This window comes from Cyprinodon tularosa, unplaced genomic scaffold (assembly GCF_016077235.1).
Source record: "Cyprinodon tularosa strain WSP-4 unplaced genomic scaffold, ASM1607723v1 ctg59, whole genome shotgun sequence".
NCBI classification, from domain to species: Eukaryota; Metazoa; Chordata; class Actinopteri; order Cyprinodontiformes; family Cyprinodontidae; genus Cyprinodon; species Cyprinodon tularosa.
This window is the reverse complement of record NW_024039329.1, coordinates 2,191,521-2,204,066: the sequence shown is the minus strand read 5'-3', so window position 1 is coordinate 2,204,066 and position 12,546 is coordinate 2,191,521. Positions and strand designations below refer to the sequence as shown.

General features: G+C 37.9%; 1 protein-coding gene across 1 annotated transcript in view; it reads left to right on the top strand.

Moving 5' to 3' along the window:
• The window catches only part of LOC119797587 (CUB and sushi domain-containing protein 1-like), a 404,138-nt gene that overhangs the window by 292,423 nt on the left and 99,169 nt on the right, over window positions 1-12,546 (top strand). The window contains exons 31-33 of the mRNA XM_038306729.1: window positions 5,867-5,983; window positions 6,092-6,205; window positions 11,438-11,533. Coding sequence (XP_038162657.1) covers window positions 5,867-5,983; window positions 6,092-6,205; window positions 11,438-11,533 — 327 coding nt within the window. The remainder of the gene's footprint in view (window positions 1-5,866; window positions 5,984-6,091; window positions 6,206-11,437; window positions 11,534-12,546) is intronic.

The window sequence follows — 12,546 nt, the reverse complement described above, 5'->3', positions numbered from 1 at the left end:
TGGAAGTTAACAAATGTGCGAGTCACTAAACTGGTCTTATAGTTCAGTCCGAGCCCAGAGGGTGCCAACGCATGGCAGTCACCACACAGAGAGTCCCAGATGCTGGTGTATTGGTGGTCGGAGGAAAGGTAGGAGATCAGAACTGATCTGACAAATGTAGACAGGATAATGCAGAGGGGAAGCCAAAGCCCATGTCAGTGATGTGCTTGGTTGTCAGAGCCAGGAGGTCCAGATCCTGGTCCTGGAGAAGTGCCGAGGGAGAATCCTGCATGGAGTGGGTTCACAGTTCCAGTTACGGTACACAAACAGGCAGATATCTGGCAGGAGTCAGAAGACAAGTCAGGCAAAGAGATCAGACAGGAACAGGCAGACTCAGAGGTTGAGAGGCAAAAATGGTAAGGATCTGGTAATCAGAATACAGGAACACTTGCATAATTCTCAGCAATGGATAGAAAATAATATGGCATTGACGACTAGTCTGAAGGCTGGTTAGATAGAGGCTGACGCAGGTGGATCAAACAAGCAGGTAATGAGAACTGGGCAGAGCTAAGCAGGTGTGTGACAGGGTCAAGATCATGACAGAGCAGCTACAATGAATGTGATTTAGGGCAGAAACTAATTTAGGATTTTTTGATTTAACAGATGTCAATAAAACAGTTGGGAGAGGGGTGATATTTAGAAGCAGATATTCCAAGTTTAAAATATAAAATAGTGTTCATTAGTTCTTGCTGTGGATATACAGTTGATAGTTTACAGTATGACACTACAATTAGTGTGTAGACTGAATGATGAGTTGTTTTAAAGAAGACTCCTCTTCCCTAAAAAAAAGAATATGACTTGTTTTTAGAGGCTGAGTGTCTCTCAGACCTGCTCGATATTGCATCAAGCTCATAGTAAGCAGTTTGAATACAATAAGGGTTATTGCTGCAGATTTTGTTTGTGATGTTAGTGAACAGGATCTCAAGCCATAGCTGTGGTTAGATAGATGTTTGGGTTATGAACTCCGCAATGACGTCTTTGATTTGGGGTTTTGATATTGTCTTAAGACAATGACCTTCATCAAACACTGGAGAGCTTTTACAGTCAAATGTGAGCAGTTGGGATGAGAGGTCTGGGACCATACAGTTGAATAAAGAAAAAGTGGATTGACCCCTTACCTCAATGGTCAAATATTTGTGTCAAATACCTATAACAAAATGTACATCCTCTCAGACAAAAATTTAATACAGATAGAGAAAATACTGAAAAGTGGACCGAACATCCATGAGACTGAGTTATTTACTACTAAAGAAATACTAAAGAAAATACATGAATCATGGAAAGTGTATGTCTATATATATATATATATATATATATATATATATATATATATATATATAAGTTTAATATATAAGTATAAAGTAAAATCTTTCCCATGACTGTATGTCAGTATGTTTTATATAGTTACCAAACTTGTTAATCTTGTGTACATGTACCACTAACAGCCAATGCAAAATTGTAAGTTGGATCATCCATTGGAAAAAGAATGAAATGTTGTAATTATAAGGTTTAAAATACTACAACTTAATGTTTAAAAGATTGGACAGTTAAAAACTATATTTTCCTGAGCTTTAAGTCCTCTTTTAATACTTTTATACACATGTATATTAGTCAATAGAAATTGAAATGAAATAAATTGGAAGCGGGAGTTAGGACTACTGAAGTTTTGTGTACGTGTGGATGATCAAAGCAAATGAATGTATAAGAGAAGCAGACTGACTTGATGGCTTTTTTCATTTATTTGAGTGTGTCTGTGGGAGAGGATGAAAGTGATCAAAGCAATGTGTACAGAGGCTTCTGATAGAGCTGATACCCAAGTCTAGAGCAGCACCACTGGGGGATTTTAGTTAGATGAAGACATGACCCATGGAACTAAAGGGTCTAAAAATTAAAGGAAAAAATCAATCCAAAATATAAATCATTGTCACACACTTAGATCTGGAGAAGGGGTAAGAGAAAAAGCACTTACTACTTGTCATGCTTTTAAGATGTTTGGCTAATAAAGCTACTATGAAGCTTTAGGAAAAGATAAGAAAATATAAAGTGGCAGAAATGGAGCACAGTGATATCACTGGATGGGTATAAAAGAACTGAAACCAGAAGCGTGGAAGGATTTTTACTTGACCATACAAAGAAGTTTTAACAAGCAAGCCTGGGCTAACATAATGCAACTAATCTTAATGTGTTCACCTCACGTAGACATTGGCACATATTACAGAAAAGTCCTTTGGGCCTCACCAATGCGCTACAGTGAAAAGTGAAAATGCTTAAGGGCTCTCTGGTGTACTTTTTTAGCCTCTCATGCACAGTCTTCACAAGACCAAATTGTCTTTTCTTTAAAAAGTAACCCTCAAGGGTGTGTTTAAAGGAATGTTACCAGCTAATAACTGGTAGCATTTAAGCTTTATGATCCTGTACAAAAATATCACATCCTCACATCTCAGCTCTACAGCCAGACCCCATGACATTGGCTGCAGATTAAATCACAAAGTGTTGTCTGGTGTCTCTTAGAGAATGATCAAACTTTGAACTCATACACCCTCACATTTTCAACATGTACAGTGGCGATGATAATTAAAATCTGTTAAGGGTCACAGCTAATGACGTTGGTGGATAATGGATCTGACCTGTAGAGGATAACACCGTAGCAACCGCAACAAGACAGGATGAGTACAGGCCAGAAAGGGTGAGAAAAGGAGGAATAAAAAAAAACATGGAGAGAGTATATTGTGTGTATTGGGAGAGATGACATTGACCGATGAGCTTCTTGCAGCTGTTTTGTGCACACGCTTTCGCAGACACTTACATAAATGTCAGTGACCTTTGCCTTATTAAGAGTGTAAGTGTGCACACACCCACATGCTTTTCATCGGCAAGAGTTCTTGCTCTCTTGGGGATTGCAGAGAGGAATTGAGTCATAGTAAGGCCTGTTTCTCATAGTTCTTGCAGTTTGTGTATGTGTTTATTGGATTTATGAAACTACATTAAAGTAATAAAGAAAATCACATGCTGTTTTTTGAGCTCTGGCCCCAAAGGTTTACGTAGGCAGTTACTGTCATGAATTGCGGACAGATGGACCCAGTATTCAAGGAGAGACAGTCAGTAGGAAAGTTCAAATGTTTATTAAATAAAACAAAAACTGAAGCGGAGCTGTGGCTCGCGGACACTGCAGGCGGGGGGGCGGGGCACCGCCCAATCTCCGACACTCTAGGGAGGAAACACAGGTAAGTGACCACGATAAACTGATATATGATTATCTGGGTCGGTCATTTACCTGGTTTAACAGTCAAGACCACGAGTGTCCCCAGTGCTGCAGTCCCAGAGGTTATGGTGGAAGCTGATCCTGGTGAGGGATCCAGAACAGACAGGAACAGACAGAAACAGGCAGGATCCAGATCAGGCAGGAACAGGAACAGGTGGCAGGATCCAGACTTCCAGGCATCCACAGGTTTCCAGGAGCCAGGTGGTCACGCACAGGAGCAGACATGATCAGGTGCAGACAGGCAGGCACAGTGGAAGAGGGTAGCCGAGACAGGACGTAGGAACCGAAACTTGAAGCAGGACTTTAAACTGGTCTCCTCCCTGGAGCCAGGCTTACTTTGATAAAAACTGAACCTCCCCACATAATGAGCCAAAAACCCAGAGGACTCAGCGGGGGAGGAACAGTGGACAATCAGAAGACGAGACAAACACTAAAACCCTCTTTCCACTGGCAGCAAGGATCCAGGACATGAACCAAATAAAACTGAACAGAAAGACTGACAGAAAGACAAGCAATGATCTGGCACTGAATGCTCAGGTTGAACTGAATATAAAGTAGAGGAAACAGGTGAGAGGAATAAATTATAATTGAGGCAGGGAGGGAAAAACGACAGGTGAAAGGAATTACTAATTAGGGAGGAGCAAACAGGCCAGATCATGACAGTTACTGTGTGTCCTGTTTTTGTTTTTGTTTTTGTTTTTTGAAAAAAACAAACAAAAACATATTCTTCAGAAAAGTGTGTTGTAAAAATAAATAAATGCAGTGTGATTTTGTTGTAAAGTAATTTATTAAGTTTTAATCTGCCAGAACTATGTTGTCTGTTGTTATATTCAAAGAGTGCCATGAGATTTCTTATTTTAAAAACGATCTTCAGTCTATTTTTTTAAGTGATGGCACATTTTGTGAATTTGGATGATTTGGTTTCACACCAAATTCACAAGAGGTAAACAAATAATAAGAAAGTTATCTACATCTCACACATGGACATAGAACTGTAAAAATCTTTCAATTTTTGATTCAGGTTTTTGAGCTAAAATTAACTTGGGTTTTTAACTGGTGCAAACATTTCTTCGTGGGTAACTATGCAAACTTTCACTCAAATATAGTTTGATCTAGATATTTTTAAATCTTTCCTCGACTAACAAAACACAAAAAACATCTTTTAAGTTTCAAGTTTTCATAGGATTTTTTTTAGCTATTCCAATTAAACAAAAACAAAATCCAGCAGCTAACTCAACCAGGAAACCACATTTGAATTGGTAAGCATCACAAGACCATGTTACAACTCTGATAGTGTTAATACACAAGGTTTTCCAAATTTTGTTATACATCTCCTGCTTTTAGACAGCTCTCATTCATATAATTTAATCTTAAATTATGTTTGTGCCCATTACTATTAACCAAGCTTTGTTTCTTGTTAACATTGTGATCACATTCATGTAGCTCTGTGCTTATATATATAAGCCACGGAGAAAAAGGACAGTTTGAGCGAAGCGATCGGCTAATTACTGCCACATTTAAATGTTAAAAGTTTTGCACTGTATCAGTAATGAGATACAGTAGGGGTGTTTCTTTTTCACTTTTAACTATTTGATTAAACCTGCTGGTCTGGCGATGGAAACTAGAAATATTGCTGTTCCCGCGAAATAGGTGTGAGAATGCTGTGCGCTAAACTGTAAGCCAAAAACTACAGAAACTGCTGAGATGATATGAAATAGAAGAAAAGATTAAGCTTAAGCTTAATTTCTTTGTTGAAAAATAGCAGAAGCAAGCTGAATGTTATGAATTTCCAGCAAACTTAGCAAAGCTTAATGCTTGCCCAGAAAGGGAGCAGAAATAAGACAATGTTGAAAATATAGGCAGAAATGTATTAAATTTGCAGAATCAGAAAAGAAATTCACAAGAAAAACTCGAATCCTATTTTTTGTCTGTATTGCCCAGAAAATAAATACTAATATAAATAGTCTTTGGTTGGACAAAAGTCAATACTGAGTTTTGAATCAAGTTTTTAGTTTTGTTGTTGCTCCCTCTAGGTCGAAAGACCTACATTAAAACTTGATCATTGTTAGCTGTGATCACTTGATGCTTATAAATAACTCCTTAGTGACTTTGCTGCAAATTAGTCATTCGAGTTACCCATATGCGAGTCGACTCAGCCTAATTAAGTGGACAAGTCTACTTTTTGTTGAAAACCCTAATAAGGGGATAATCATATTTTTTCATATTATTTCAGAGTGGTTTGAAACCTGTGAATTGTTTAAAGGCACCTAGTCACATACTTGACCTATAAAAAACATGAAAAAAACACAAAAACATTCATCTACTTACTACATAATATACGACAGAGGTTCATCCTGACAGTGTTTACTTAGTCCTTTTTGGGTCTAAAAAAGATTTTTGCATCAACATTAAGCAGGAGACATAAATATGGTTGTGTTTTACATGCTTGCAGTTCTTACTCATTAATCCATCAGAAATTAGTAACATTACAGTACGTATGTGACTTGACCCAGTTTAACAACTTTAAAGTAGAAACTTCTGAAATATTTCTCTTCTTTTTGGCAGCTCCATGTGGAGGACACTATGGTGGTTCAGAGGGTGTTGTTTTGTCCCCAAATTATCCTTTAAACTACACTGCAAGGCAGATGTGTTCCTATTACATTACTGTTTCCCCACAGTTTGGTAAGTATGTTTTAGTTACACTGAATATGGATACTGAAAGTTATACTGATAAAGGTATTAAGACAGTTTTATTTTTCTTGTTCATTTTTTTCCACTGTTATTTTTTAGTGGTCTTCGGTCAGTTTGCTGTTTTCCAGACGGCAACAAATGACTCAGTGGAGCTGTTTGATGGAGCAAATGATAATAGCCGACTGCTTAGCTCTCTAACTGGATCCCACTCAGGTGAGTATGTCCACTATTTCTATCTCTAAACAAACATAAGAGACTTCAGTTTAGTTATATCTTATTATCAAGCTTACAGTTAAACTTTTATAATGTTGACCATTGTTTCAATGAGACGTTATGGAGAAACACCTGTTCAGTCCTGACATATTTAGTGTCTTTTTTCTGTTATTTGCCTTGTTTTAGAGGTGATAGTTAACTTATATATGTGGCTCCCTAAATAGGCTCCCTAAGCTCTAGAATTGAGCACCAACAGTCGTTATTATAATTTATTTGACAGTGATTTGTTTGGTCAAAATTACTTAGGGGATATCTTTACAGGGAGATTTCAGCTGCTGAGAGGGTCTCAGTGGTGATGTATTATCTACTGTGCAGCAGTAGGAGCCTCCACAGGTTTGCATGCCCTGCAACTTTGAGTCATCAAAGCTTGGCAGTACTTTCAGTCATTGCGAGGAAACACACTGTGAATTGACAAAATCTGACAGGTCTTGTAAAATCGATGTTTATCACAAAATTTGAGGAATGAAGTGTGAGAAAATATTGATTAACATTGCTCATAGCCAGTTGTGATGCCATTACTTGTGACTTTTTCTTATGTTAATGTGTCATTGCAAATAAGTTCTCTGCAGTAAAATATCCAGAATATTTTCCTCATGTTTTGTATATCTATTTTTCCAGCTCACAAAATTTCTTTATACTTTTTAGGTGCTAGACCCTCTGATCATAGGAGCCAAAACATATTTGTAAATAGATTGTTTTTGAAAGTATACATCCTCATGTTTTTCTATTTATGTATAGTTTTAATTTTGCATATTGCTGAATAGATTCTATGTTCTTTACAATGTGTGCTGGATTTTTGATTCATTCATAAAACTTTCAAGGAAAAAGGCCAGTCTGAAGAGACATACAATTTTCTTTGACGTTTATTTCTGTCTAGTGTTTACTTTTTTGGAAGAAAAAAAAAAAGAATAAAACTCTGAAGGCTCTAGATAAATAATATATCTATATCATTTTTGTATCCTCACCCCCACCAGTGTTAACATGAGGTGGAGCTAATAATGATTCTTGCAGCCACAACAGACCACATTTTCTGTTTCACAATATAATATATAAATATATATAAAATTAATATATACTATTAATTTTATAACTGATATATAAAATTATTGTATAAACTAATATAAACCTGAATAAAATGGCTGAATTTGTGCAGTATGCAGCTGATTTCTCCAGAATCCTCTTAATCATGTACATAGTTAATACTAGTGTGTTGAACCATTGACGCATCTAAAACCTACAGGATATAGGCCCTCGGGCAGTGGAATTGCCCACTTCTGAGTTATGGCATCGTTCACAATTTTATGGACAAGGCAAACATTTTTTTTAGATAAGAACCAGTGAAAAAAAATGCTTAAATTGTAACCACAACCCTATTTAGACATGACCTTTAAGACCCTGACATACTTGAGAGGACTATCCGCAGCCACATTTCCGCCTTCATAGGTGAGCGCACCTATTTCTACATTTGTCATGACAAATGCCTTAATTTCCCACACATCCCTGGCATTATCGAATGAGTTTGGTTAATACTGTAGCTTCACAAAAACAAAAGAAACAAAGTCTAGCTGAGCACCTTGCGCCATTTCATCTCAAACCTGTCAGTAAGGCGTGGCTGAGACTGCTGGTCCCGACGACTGGCTCCTCTGAGCAGTGTGTTGTCACCAGCTATCGTCTAAAGATCCTTGTATCAGTATCATATTTCTAACAGTTTCGTATGAATACTCCTTCCTAATGAGAAGTACTTTGCTGCCAAGCAGTGTAGTGAAACAAATTGTTATACGAGTGTAAAAATGTAGCTTTGCGCACTGGTCTGCAAGAAGTCCACCTCCCATGTCTGCACATGTATGTGGGGGCACTTTGGCCTTAAAATAGGTCCGCAACCTGCTTCGGTTGGCTTGGCTGTGGGAGGTCAAGGGTCTTAATCCTTTCTTCCCCATATGCTTCTGGTTGCAAGTTCACTGGAATTCTAAAGATTTCATCTAACATATTTTTTTATGATTGGGTGTACTGATGTTGATTTATTGCCCAACTCTAAAATATTATGCTCTTGATATATCCCTAGACTTTTGACAATAAAAACAACCAAATTGCTTCTCTACTTCATGGAAAAGCTCACAATAATTCACTACATCATTATTACGGTCACATGACCAATCTGCTCCCCTATATGCTACTAATAATGGGCCAGATTTACTTATCGGACCGATACAGACATGTTTCAGAGTGACCAACACAGGCAGATTCCAATGTTAATAGCCGTATGTCATGCATCACTAAAGAAATTCTTAATTCTATTATGAAATAGTGGGAGTTTGCTACTATATCCATATAGAAATCAATATAGATGCTAATTTTTCCTAGGGGTTCCTTAGTTGCCCTGGGAACCTAAGCAGTCTCTTGTTTCCAAGGTCTGGCTATGCATGGGCTATAAATGTGGCTGTGTAAAGAGCAGAACATGAGGCGGAACGTTGTACTCAAATATTGAGCTACAGCCATTATTCATTAAATTCCATTCAAGTAGGAATATGCAGGTTTGTATAAATAAGATTTATTTTTTTCTCTATGCCATTGTTGGAATTTTTAGTATGGATCCTATATATGTGCCCTCAAGACTTTTCAAAATGTTTGCTGCATCTCCCTCACTGGTTTTACTGGTGGAAAATCAGTAAGCCAAAAAAGACATTTAGCTAATTAAACCTAAAATATGTTTTACCTCTCCAATTCACATCTACATAGCTTTGTAAAAGCTGTCTGTATTAAAACTGATGAAAACCAGTAGAAGAAACAGTTACTGATGGGAGAACGCAGGCTAAGTACAACTACTTATTTATGAAGAAAACTGATTTTAATACGACTAAATGAGAGCATGTTTATGATATTGTTAATATAAACATGTTTCTTTTAACTTGCTTTTACTTTGTTAAAAACTGTTATAGTTGAAAAGGTTAATTCAATAAATTATAGTTTTTAAGGACCTCTGTAGACTTTTATAGTTTTAAGAGCATAATGCCTTAAGGCTTTGCTCTCTGCTATGTGGTCTGCAATTTCGGATAACAATTACCGTATTTTCACGACTATAAGGCGCACTTAAACGTCTTTTTTTTCCCCTCGAAATGTGCGGTGCGCCCTTTGGTGCGGTGCGCCTTATGTGTGTTGTAACTGCGACTTTTGAGACCACCTCATTGAGGAGATGATGAAAGAGTGGCTGAATGTAAGGAGACCAGGTGTTTTTTTTCCACTCATCACCATCGCTGTTAATATGTGACTCCATGCGTGCCCATCTCACAGCTGATGTGAAAAACATGGGGAAACAAATTAACGCTGTGCTCGCTGTTCAACCGCTCGACATCGGTGTGAACCGGACCCAGCAGGTGCAGCAGAAGCAGCGAGTTTACATGCAAAGTCAATGGTTGACGCGCGTATAGGTGCAGCAAAAAGCGCGTTTTGAGCAGCAGCCGCAGCGCCTCGGGAGCGTTTAAGTATCTGACGCACCGCCAACGCGCTGCTGCTGCTCGAGATGGAAAAATTAAAGTTTTGCTGCTGGACGCATCAACCAATCAGAGAAGCTGATCTGGGAGCTGACAGCGAGACAGACACAGCGCTCTGATGACATTAACGCAAATGAAAAAGGCTGGAGATGATGAAAGGCAGGTGTATGTGAGGAGACCAGGTGCTTTTTACCACGCATCACCATCGCTGCGTGCCCATCTCACAGCCGATGTGAAAAAAAAAGGTGAATCAAATGGATACTGTGCTCGCCGTTATCCCGGGGGGTCTGACAAAGGAACTTCAACCGCTCGACACTCAGTGTGAAGCGGCCGTTCAAAGTAAGGCTGCGAGCAGCGTGGGAGCGATGGATGACAGACGGAGACCACAGTTTCAGGATAAGAAGGCAGCGCCGGGCAAGTTACGCCACCGTTTGCGGATGGATTGTAGATGCTTGGACTAATGTGTCTGCTGGCTCTGTTGTTCAAGCTTTCGCAAAAGCCAGCATTATTTCTGAGGAGCTGCGCTGCACGGAAAGTGACTCTGACAGCGAAGAATGGGAAACTGGCATGTCTGATTTAGCGCAGCTGTTTAATTCAGAAACAGAGGAGGATGACTTTGATGGGTTTGATTAATACTTTGTAATAAATACATGAATAAAGCACAAACATACTCAGTTTTGCTCCCGCTCTATTTTTCTACCTGAAAACTTAATTCAACAGCAGCCTCTGGGCGGGTCTCCTCCTCTTCACCGTGGCGGCTGGCAGGTGTTTTTCATCTAAATAATCTAAATCTTGCAGCTATATTTGCTGTGATCAGTGGGAATAAAGTAGTTTTAATATGTTTTTAAGTGAGAAAGGCCACCTGAAAACTTAATTGCAGTCAGTTCATCCAGATTATCTATTTCTGTCGGAGGCGCTCAGACCCCCACATACCAGCGGTGCACCGACAGCAGAGATCCCTTCAACAGCAGCCTCACCGCGGTGGCTGGCAGGTGTTTTTCATCTAAATAATTTAAACTGCAGGCACCAGGATACCGGCAATAAAAGCGAACATATTCCGTCGGCAGGTTTCAGGATTTTAAGTTAATTTAGGAGTGATCACAGCGCTGTGTCATCTGCGATATGTCTGTCTCACGGCCAGCTCGCAGGTTTGATTAATACTTTGTAATAAATACATGAATAAAGCACAGTCATACTCAGTTTTGGGCCCGCTGTATTTTTAAAATACGCAGTAGACGTATTTAAAGGTAGTAGAGGACATGTACCTGTATATAAAAAATGCGCCCTATAGTCCGGTGCGCCTTATGTGTGTGTTAAATACAGAAATGGCACACATAACTGAGACTGCGCCTTTTAGTACGGTGCGCCTTATGGTCGTGAAAATACGGTATAAATTTTCTACCAACATACTAAAGGTTAAAGCTTTGTGCCATATTCAGACCTCAGAAAAATATTATTAGAAGCCTGGGTGACTTATTGAGGACACAATGAAAGTGACGGGGGGGCATACTAAGTAAATAGTTACAATATCATTAAATAGGCTGAAACTGCTGCTGGGAGTGCGCAGATGATTGTATTAAAGTGTTGTATATTTTTTTCATCTACAAAATTTCTGTTGAAACACTTAGGTTTTATCTTTTTCCTTTATCTCAAGACTGTGTTGCCATATGTTTATTTATTTCAGGAGAGACTTTGCCATTGGCAACATCTAATCAAATCATGCTCCGATTCAATGCTAAGAGTGGCCAATCAGCTAAAGGCTTTCACTTCGTCTACCAAGGTAACTCTGCGTCTGTTTCTGAGTTGTAGATATATCTTCATCTATAACCTAACAATTGTAATATTATTCTTGTTCTCATATAAATACATATGCATATCACTAAAATTAATAAACTAATTTTTGTGTTTAAGTAAATCATTTGGAAATACTATATTTCAGGTGTTTTCCACTTATGAAAATTTTTGGATTGTGGCTTACAGCCAAAGAAAACCCCAAATTATCTTCTTTCGATGAAGGAAATATTATATAGGAAAAGGGCATAGATAATGAAGATAATAAACTTTATTGGTCATTGCAAATGTAAACTATGAAAAAGTAAATCAAATATTTGTCTATGAATTTAGCAGTAGAGAGCGCAGAACTAGCCCAGGGATTTGCCGTGAACTACTGCATCATTGCATCGTGGCACAATAAGGTAGTTATTTTGTTGCCATTAAAGCAGATATCTAGACAGTTGTCAAATCTTGCTGGAAATAAAATTTGCATCTACATAAAGCTTGTCAACTTATCAAAAGAAGTTCTACATCAAACACCTTGTGTTATGTGTGTCTCCATTCTTTATTCAGACCACTGTACCTTGGTTTTCAAATTAAATTTACTTTCATCTGATAAGGAGGATTTAAGAGCACTGAGAAGAGTCATTACAAATGCAAAAAAAGTGCCCATGTCCTAGATGCATATGTGTGATTCATAATGCACTGAATCCAGCCTTGGAAATTAAAGATTTATTTTTCTAAATGATTTTTCGTTACAATGTTTTTAATGCTGTTGTTATCCTTTTTGCTTGTGCAACCCTTTTCATCAAGACATTTTTCTTCCTATCAACTTTCTATTTTTCCATTTTTTGTTTATCATCTTTCACTTTAAATGCTTTGAAACAACTTTCCTTGAACTTTCATTTTAGAAAGTATATTTTTTGGCTTCCTTTTCAGTATTTCCTGGAAACAATTTCTTGAAATGTTTCACTTTAAGTGTAATTATTTCTATGTTTATAAAATATAAATTGTATTTCT